Source organism: Galleria mellonella, unplaced genomic scaffold (assembly GCF_026898425.1).
Source record: "Galleria mellonella isolate WM207_F2 unplaced genomic scaffold, CSIRO_AGI_GalMel_v1 utg103, whole genome shotgun sequence".
Lineage (NCBI taxonomy): Eukaryota > Metazoa > Arthropoda > Insecta > Lepidoptera > Pyralidae > Galleria > Galleria mellonella.
The window spans coordinates 4318085-4328293 of NW_026441966.1; the positions used below are offsets into that span (position 1 = coordinate 4318085).

Below are 10209 nucleotides of genomic sequence, written 5' to 3' on the forward strand. Positions count from 1 at the left end.
TTTTAAATGTTTACTTAATGTTTAAGGTTTACTCCCGCACTGGTCCTATTATAGTACAAGATTGTAGTCATTAAATTTTTTTGTGAAATCTTAAATATCTTACTATTGTTCTTTTACCGCGACCTCATTCGTCTTACCTTCTGCTTCTGTAGATAACTATAACTATCTAACTATTCCTCAATATTGACAGTTATATACTTTTTTTAAACAATATTTCCAATTTTCAAATCAAAGTATTACCGTTGGATTATAGTCCCAATTTTTATAAAAGTCACTTCCGCCTAAAATAGGATATAGACAAATACGTGAGTCATTGATAGATCCGTTACAATCAGCATACTATCAATTCATAACCGATTACAGCAACAAACAAGTTCGCCGACTCAATGGATACAAATATCACGGTATCTACTTCCCATCTAAAGGAAGACCGCTCTCGAATTTCTTAACTTTTATTAGAATTGATAATGTTGATAATGCAAACATGCTAATTGAATATTCTGTTTTTAAAGGCGGAAGGTGCCGCGGACGCACAAAGATGGCTCGCTGCTCTGAGAAGACACACAGCGGAACCGCCACCAGCGGATTCTGCGCCTGCGCAGGTCGCGCCTCCATCAACTACCGCCCCCGCCGCAGTGCCCGTCGACTGTCCCTCTCCTCTACCACCACAGCGGAGTAAGAAGATCGGCAGGAATAGATCTCCTACTGGTATATTATCTATATTATATTATCTACCTAAATACTTGATTACAGATTTAAACTTGCTGGTCCATTTTTAGTTAGTTAAGGTAGATTAGTTAAGATACAATTGAGTAAATTAGAGTATGATACGAAACAGCTGACACGCCTAGATAAATTAAAAGACCTTTAGAAAATGTAATGAGTAAGAATTTATTTAGAAAAAAAGACATTAAAAGAACTATCTCCCTATATGCATATATACATATACATTAAGTCATCTCTCGGTAAAAGAAAACAATCAAATGCTAAAGCCTTTTATAAATAAATATATCCAAATAGACTTTAAGATAAGACATTATCAACAAATGCAGATAAGGTAACCATCACATTGGCGCCACTTTTTTGCTTTTGTAAAAATATCTAAAGTAGTTGTCAAATATTTTACGGTCCAATAACGGAATCAAATAAGGTATTTCAGTATTGATCACGCGCTATCATCAACTCTATGTCAGAAGGTAATGATTAAGTCCACGTTTTTCTAAGCACACGTCCAGAAAAACGTGGACTTTACCCTTAGTTCGTTACATAAATGATCACAAAAATATCTCATTCCAAATAAACGTGATGGATTTACGACATTGTAATACTACACTGTTTTTGTCTTTCACGCTTCACGTGAATGCTGTAATTAAAGTTCAAAAGCGTTGCCGATATTACACATTTGCCAAATAATGTACTGCTGCCAAAAGGAGATTATTATATACTTTTTAAACGATCACGCGGACTACAGAGGTTTCTAGAAGCATATTTGGAAACATTTTAAATAATGAAAATTTGCTTTATGGCAATTCAATTTGATGGTATTCGTTATACTTCACAGTTATGTTAGGTGTAATTACGTTTAAAAAAATGATTAAAAGAGTTACCGACCTACGAGTATGACTATGTTGTATGTTGACTATACCAAATGTCAACATGACTGAAACTCAGATCAACTGCTCTTCCCACGTTAGCTTTTAGTTGATAGCTCGTTTCCCACTTCCAGTCCTACGAAAATGTGTCTTGATACATTTTTATATTCTTTTTTCTTATTATTTTATTTTTGATACTTGTATCAATATACATTAATGTATACAAATTATTCTAGGCCCACCAACTCCAACGCTTCCATCGTCTCCCAAGAACAAGACATGGAAGGGCCGCATGGCGAAACAACTGCGGCGAATGCACGGCGGGACGAGTACGACGGCACCGGCGACCGCCACCACGGGCTGGCTCGGGGCACCTTTGGAACGGTGTCCCACGGACCCGGAGCATCCCCTTGTACCTCGCGCGGTCACCCTGCCAGCACATGCAGTTGAGGTAAATTTACGATCTATACATTTGATAATTTATATTTGAATTCCGTTCCATTCTATTTTACGTCATCCTAATTAATTTTTTTTATTAATATAAGGAATTTTATTTATTTTGTAATTACTTTTATCCAAAAACTTTCTAACATATTTAGATTACATCTTATTTAATCATAATCATTATTTTCATTGATAATTTATTTTTATTTGAATGATGTAATAGTTAGTGTTGTAATTGTTTTACTGCTTCTTAATTAACAAATTAATATTAACATATAAACACGTATTACTTGAAAACATACCTAGATGTTGAAGCTTATAATTTTATTATAATACATATAATGTATGCCGTGACGGCTTCATACCAATGACAGCACTTTCGACATATGTCTTAGATATGTAGTTAATTGTCCTTAAAAAATAAATAATAAATTTATCGTAGATCTCTGATGAAAGACCACAAAATTAACTTTGTGATCAATATGCAGGCATACGGTCTACGAACAGTAGGCGTATACCGGGTGCCGGGCAACGCGGCCGGCGTGGCGGCACTCGCAGCGGCGCTGGACCGCGGTGAGCCGCCGCCGGACGGCGATGCGCGCTGGGCCGACGTGCACGTCGCCTCCAGTCTGCTCAAGGCCTACTTGCGCCGACTGCCTGACCCACTCCTCACCGCCGATCTCTATTCCGCCTTTATTGGTTAGTACTAACGCTATCCGACTCGAAGGACCACTTGGTTTTTGTACTTTCTTACAAATTAAATATACATTTTCTGAATGAAACATATTATATTACTTAAATAAAACATTTGCATAGTTTTACTTGACACGTACGGGGTTGTCTAAATTATAGACGAACTAATAGATACCAAGATTTTTAGACTGATTAATAAAGACTACTTGATCAATATTCAAAATATTTCTACAAGTTTGAAGCTAGTTTATGTATGTATATTACAGGTATAGATAGGTATTTGATTTTTTTTTCTACTATCTCACCTAAAAATTTAGAACAGTCATTGAAAGAAATACAGCTATAGACGCTTGCCAAATCTATAAAAATCCATATTTGCCAACTTTATTGGCGTTGTCGTCACATTTAAAATACTTACTCACCAAGAAGACATAAAATGGTGTAAAAACGAATCGATTTCCGCTCATGTGACGAATTCTAATTTTATTTGCAGCGGCCGACCGCTCGGCTGAGAGAGCGAGGGAGCTGCGCCGCCTCGTGCACGCATTACCTGAAGCTCACTACGAAACACTCAAGTACCTGATACAGCATTTGCGGAGGGTGGTGGAGCATTCCGCGTTCAACAAGATGGAAGCCAGGAACCTGGCCATCGTGTTCGGACCGACGCTGGTGCGCGGCGCCAGTGATGATATGCTCGCGATGGTCAATGACATGTCCAGCCAGTGCCGCATTATCGAATCTTTTCTTACACATGTAAGTCAATTTGACTTTGCTCACAGCGGTCTTGATAGTCACAGAGATGGTATTTTGATAACTTTGATGTGCTTGACTATATTATGTAAGGAACATAGTAAATAACTTTTTTTATACATTAGATAGCAAAACGAGCTTATGGCTCTCATAATCAATAGTATATACTGTCATCTATAGATATGAATAGTACCATGGTCGTTATAGAATACTCGGTGACGTCCATGACCCCTCATACATTGTAGTTCATGAGGACTGAAGTGTTATGCCTCCGTACCCTGTAATTTCGTTACCATATCCCACCCTTCTAACATAAACACAATGCAAGTATAGTTGTTTAGCGGCAGAACTACAAATGGAATAGATAATCTTCCGTACCCTTGAGACACATACTGTCTTATATCACGAAGGTAGTTGAAAAAAAAAATTATAAAAAAGGAAAAAATCCGACAGCTGAAAATTTGTGGAGAAGTAGGTTGACTATATGTTGGTCATTATTACCTACGCTATCGAATGCCTTTTTTTTGTCAAAATAAACTGCATCTATTTGGAATCCAGAGTCTACAACCTCTGTGACATATCTCCAAAAAGACTAACATGTTCGTCATCATAAATCCTCCCTAATCGGTCGATCAATCGATCAATCAATTAAACGGTCGATCAATTGATCGATCAATCGCTCGATCAATCGATGAATTAATCGATCGATCAATCAATCAATCGGTCAATCGATTAATCAGTCGATCGGTCAAACCACCTAGAAGTCGAAATAAAAGCTCTTCTATTCACCAACAGTACATATCTCGGGGAAAGGGATTGTTAGCAATGGAGACTCGTGGCCCCATTGCTAACAAGCCCTGTCAGGTCAACCTCCACGCGGTTTCCTCTGGAAACCATCGTGATTAATAGTTATTTCGTCACAATGGCCTAACTGACTTGCTTTCATGCTCATCACCCGTCACTGGTACCCAGCCATTGTATACCGATAGCGCAGGCGAAGTTACCATTTCATTATCACCCATTAAAAAAATAAATCCTAAATCATAAATAAACTGTATGAGCAATTATATTTACATTGAAAATAAACATTCTAGTACGATTGGTATTTCGAAGAAGAGGAAGGTGAGCCCCCTGTGGACCCTCCCCCTACTGCTGAGGAGTTGTCCCCTGCGCCGGCGCCATCACGCGACCTGCTCATACACAATGTCAAGAAGATTGAAGGTAATTAAAACTCCGGATAGTTAAAAATAACACCAAACCTTACTTTTATTTTTAACTTCCGGCGTAAAGAGTGAACGTTTGGAGGTTTTGTATATTTGTGCATCTTGTAACTCCCAAAATGATGAATAAATGTCATTTAAGGTTTAATCTAAATAGTTCTTAAATATTTCTACCTTTATTAACATTTTACTTCTGAGCACGAGTTCTTCTTACCATGGTGTTAATTTTTTTTATTTGTCATTTAATACTAAAAATTTTTTTTTAATAACACAAAAGCGACTATCATGCCCGTCTGATGGTAAACGGTGGACGCCTACAACACTAGGGGTGTCACGTGCTCGTTGCCGACCCTGAAGATCTTACCTTCATTTTTGTTTAATACAAACATTTTTCGTAGGTAAAGACGTCACAACCCGCGATATAGTGTCATCAATAATATCGGCGGCAAACCGCAAGATACAACGCAAGCCGCGGTCGAAGCCGTCCGCAGATAAGAAGTGGATGGAAGCGGACAAAAGGACGGAAGCGTCCCCTGGCGGATCGCCGCCCAACTCGCCCCTCACGTCGCCGCCCGCGCACCTCACCACCTCCCTGGCCGACTACGACGGACTGCCCGAGAGATTCAGCAGACACGATGGAGTCAATAAGTAAGATTCTTTATTTTAATATCTGTACTGTATTTTGCTAATTAATCTTTTAATCGACATTCTTATTGTATTTTAGAGTGCAATAAAAAATATTTATTTAATTTTGATTTTATCTACAGAATTGAAATTGAAACCATGGCAGCGCTGGGCCGCGGTCGCCAAGAGCTCTCGCGGCATACACATGCGCTGAACAACTTCTCTATCGATGGTATGTATTTATCTATATTTGTAATAATTGTTTATCAGTGTAGTCTATGGTTTCACTATAAACAAAAATGCTACTTGTGAAACCATAAATGATGCTGGCCATTTCTCTAATAAGATCTCATTACATTTTCTTGAACCATAGACAAATACTGTGTATTTTAAAAAGGTGTCTACTTATTTGCTCCACTAGGTGTCCGGTTCTGACGTCAGAGAATAGGCACAGCAATCCCTTTCTTTTGTCCACATAAAAGGTATAGGAATGAGAGCGTGCGTGTTGCAAGTGTGTGCGTGTACGCAACGGCTCTGTTAACATGGCCGCTTTATTTGTTTACATGTGTTACAGTTTGACTTGTCGTAACCTGTACTGTAGGGGCTTTAACAATAGAAACGATGACCAAATAAGTACAGTTTATCACAAGTCAGTTCAGATATTTGTCTAATAGCAATCACTTGATCCATAGATTGAACAATTAAAAATCTGCTATGAAAACGAATAAATTTCAATTTTTAATAACAATTCAGTATAATGAGATGTAAGTATTTATAAATATTATTGAATGTCGTTAGACAGGTAAAAATAAATGTGAACAAATACAGCAGTTCCGAACAACTAACGCTTTGAACCGGCGGCTGCTGACAGCACGGCTTCCTCGCTCGTGCATCGTCTAGTAGGTCCGAGCCGACATCATCGCATTCGCCTACTGTACATACCATTCTACTCATCGATCGTCAGTTTACTTGTCACCTAACGATGCAAAACAATTAACACGCTTGCGTATTCGTGTCTGACGCTCACCGAGCGAGTTTCGCGTACTGAAAACCACGTCACTTGTTTTAGGAACCGGGGACTTGGTGTCCTCTCTGACCAGCACCTTCGACCAGAAACTGCGCACGCTGAACAACTCGTCGCCGCTCGATGACGGCAGCATCCCGTACGCGGATGAGTGCCAGGACGAACACGAGGAGGGCAAGTCGAGCGGCAGCTCGCCGTCCAGCGGCAGCCTGCGCAGCGCGCGCGGAGAGCGCGTGTCGCCGGCCGCGCGCGCGCACGAGCTGAAGGCGGCCTGGCTCGCGCGCGACCTGCGCCACTCCTCCTCCAGCAGCGCCGACGAGGCCGACGGCCGCGCCTGGCCGCGCCGCGCCCGCCGCGCGCCCGCCGCGCCCGCCCGCGACGACACCGACGACTCCGAGAAGGAGAACTGCATCGTCCCCGGCAACACTAGTCACGACCCCGACAAGGACGATGCGCGCTCGCAGGCCTCGAGCGGAGAGGCGATGCCCGCCGACGACGCGGTCGACAGGGCGCTCCGCCCGGCCTACGATGGGCTGCGGCCCTCTAACCCCGAGTGCGGGAAGCGAAACAGCGCCGCGCTCGAGAACGAGCCGGCACCCGGCGACGGAAGCGGCGACGGCGACTGCGCGAAGCTAAAACGTTCCGAGTCGCTGAACAGGGACGGCGAGCGCGGCGAGGCGAGGGTGCTGCGCTCGGAGAGCCTCAACTGCCGCGTCGAGCGACTGCAGCGCTCCGAGTCGCTTAACAAGAGCGAGCGGCCGGGCAAGCTCGACAAGGGAGAGTGGAACGGCGCGAGGCGGCGCGAGAGCGGCGCGTGGCGCTCGACGAAGCTGAAGCGCAAGAACGGCATGCCGGAGCGCGGCATTAAGCGGCGGCACACGGTGGGCGGCACGAAGGACTTCGACAAGGACGGGTGGAGCGCGCGGCACACGCGCACGTCGTCGCCCGACCTGTCGGCGTGCGTGGCGGCCGCCGTGTGGCCCGCGCCGCTCGTGCCGCCGCCGCGGCCGCCGCTCGAGTCGCACGTCTGACCCGCGCACCGCTCCCAACACCACCACTCGCTCTGAGCGCCGCTACCGATACCGCAGCGATTTAACGTAGCCACGAACATTTCCCCTGGAACAATAAACACGATCGCCGGCACGACGCCGGTCGCTCTGGATCCTTCTACTACACATCTCTCCGATGAATGGATCCGTTTCGGTGCCTATCGCACGGTTGGTGCTGTTTAGATATAGTTTCCTTTTGTGCTACTACGAGACGAACGCTGTTTACCGTAAGTTAAAATTTTTACCGAGAATCGAATATAGAATATGTATGTATTATCTATCTAAAAATATTTAAAGTCTGATTTACCCAGGTACCTATCGAGTCGATACTAACAGTTCAAAGCTTTCATTTTGAGAGAGGCTATTAATTTGATTCGATTCAATTGACTGAATAGATTATTAGAGCGTAAATAGCTAACTGTATTATTCTATTAAATACTCATTCGTAAGACAGTGCAGCATGGTGAGGATTTAAAAATCCATAAGACTTAACAAAATTCACATAACTTCACATTTATCTAATATATAGGTTAATATTTTATTATTATACACATTATGTGAGAATAAACAGAGTAAACGATTCAATAAAATATTAATATTTGAACAGTGCAATACAAGTAGTGAAGGAGGACTGGGTGGATATGTTTTTGAAATGAAAACAATTAGTGAAAGCCTAAAGAACCAAGCTCACTAAACAATGCCAAAGAATGATGATGTAACTGATTAACTTGAGAATAGATGTATGCGCGGAGCGTACCAGAATGAAAGAACGATTCGGTGACCGGAATGAAAGGGTTAGGATTGTACTATCAACGATACAACCATATCATGGACATGAAATATGCACTTTCACATTATATTAAAATACTATTTGTACATAAGGTACTATTATCGTTGTGTTCCACAGTCTACAAACATGACTTGTAGTAAAACTCCCTTTGTAGATATTGTACTACTTATAACAGAGTTAAAGTGGGACTTGATAATTTAAAAGTGCAAAATAATGAGCATAATATTGATTGATAAAATTAGTGCTACTAGTTTAAATTTAGTATATACACCTACAGACAATGAAATTTTATATAATATAAATCGCCTGTAGGTTTAAAATTGTTTAGTTGTATACCCGGGAAGATAAGGGGGTATACATATAATGACCAGATCGACGTGACACCACTTAATTGTAAGAATTTGTGCTTAGGAATATATTGTAGGCCCTAGCCATAGAATTTTCATAATACTATCTATTGATGATACATTAAAAAAGTGTACCTCACCTACTTGCCTTTGCAATAGTCGTAGCTGATTCGAATTTTATGCACAATTTTAAATTAATACTTATATGTATCTTACATATTAAAGTTACCTTGTCTCCTTATTAAAATATATTATAAAATGATACTATGATTAATGTTAATGAAATGAAATGATTTTAATTGAATAATGAAAGATATAATGCTGAAGATTTTGCTTGTGAAGGCTTTGATTTAACATTGCAAAGTACGAATGATAAATTGTAAATATTGAATGCAATACAATCAATTTAATTATAATAATAATTATTAGGCATATATAATTAATTATTCACTATAATGACTACGATATGTTTATTCAGTGACGTCTTTTAATTGCAACTAACTGACGTTAACAATACATTACAGTGATAATAATGAAAGTGATCCCCTTAGCTTTGTAAAAACTGTACATTTCTTTTAAGATTAATTTATATTAAATTTGTTATTGTAGCTTTGTTGAATGCAATTATTTTTTATTGTTTTGTTTATCAAAGAGAAGTATTTTAGGCTAAATTCGATTGTTATTTATTTTCGAAAACTGTAAAATGTGATTTGGAACAATTTCTTTTTTAAAATTGTAATTATATATTGTATTCTTGTAAATATGTCGTCAGCAAAATAATGTTTGACTTTCGTTCTTTAACTTTTAAAAAATTTTATACCATCTTTACGTTAAGACGATCTCAAGTTTGTTGGATGTTTGCAAAGCGTTCCTTTAAAGTTTTATTTGTAAATATATAATTTAGTGTAGAAAGTGAATTTAATAATTTTACATTATAATGTATGTAGAGGGTAGGTGAGTAGTGAATGCGCGCAACTCGGCGCTAGATTAATATAAAAGACACGTCTCCGTATGAGAGCCCGCTCGTGTGTCTGCTTACAGAGTATTCAAATATATATATTCATGTTCTTCGTGTAATCAGCTATGAAATTTAAATAACCACCTTAAAGACATTTTGCAAATGTGGTAATATCCAGATTTACAATACTTGTCATTGTGTATATTTTGGAGCAATGAAAATAAAATATTGAATCAAGATATTTTTGTCGTATTATTACATCCTTGTAACAGCAGTAGGGTCGATCTCTTCGACCTTACCTACCGTTCTATTCCCACAACCTAATGTATTCTCTATATCTTAATATACAGAATACGTTACATACATATATACACGGGTGAAACCGCTTGTTACAACTAGTCTTTATGTAGTTAAGTGTTTGTTAATGCAACAAGTTATATATAGAAGATTATTTATTATTATTTTATTATATATTTACCAGAGGGAGACTTTGTACAAAAGTCGATTGCTTGGGTACTTCTGTCCTATTCGTGTTTAAACCGTGAAGCAGCTATGTTTGCATGGCTGTGTTTCTGTTTGAAGGGTGGGATATGGCGTGAATTTAGGCGACGGTTACCACTTTCCATCAGGTGGACCGTCAGCTTGTTTGCCATTCTAAGTTGTAAAAAAAAAGATTTTACATAACCGTAATAAACTTTATAGGATTGGATTTTTTAGG

The 10209-nt window shown here is 39.8% G+C and overlaps 1 protein-coding gene across 11 annotated transcripts in view; it reads left to right on the forward strand.

The window, feature by feature from the left end:
* Positions 1 to 9732, forward strand: part of LOC113517425 (rho GTPase-activating protein 23) — a 477294-nt gene extending 467562 nt beyond the window's left edge. For 10 of the 11 annotated variants that reach the window (XM_052902374.1, XM_052902288.1, XM_052902317.1 and 7 more), the window contains 8 exons: positions 513 to 708; positions 1829 to 2043; positions 2525 to 2735; positions 3223 to 3482; positions 4574 to 4700; positions 5098 to 5347; positions 5467 to 5555; positions 6393 to 9732. In XM_052902374.1, coding sequence (XP_052758334.1) covers positions 513 to 708; positions 1829 to 2043; positions 2525 to 2735; positions 3223 to 3482; positions 4574 to 4700; positions 5098 to 5347; positions 5467 to 5555; positions 6393 to 7378 — 2334 coding nt within the window. In that variant the 3' untranslated portion in view covers positions 7379 to 9732. Of the gene's footprint in view, positions 1 to 512; positions 709 to 1828; positions 2044 to 2524; positions 2736 to 3222; positions 3483 to 4573; positions 4701 to 5097; positions 5348 to 5466; positions 5556 to 5744; positions 5806 to 6392 lie in introns of all 11 variants that reach the window. The other variant, XM_052902585.1, reaches the window with a different exon arrangement.
* Positions 9733 to 10209: the final 477 nt, after the last annotated feature.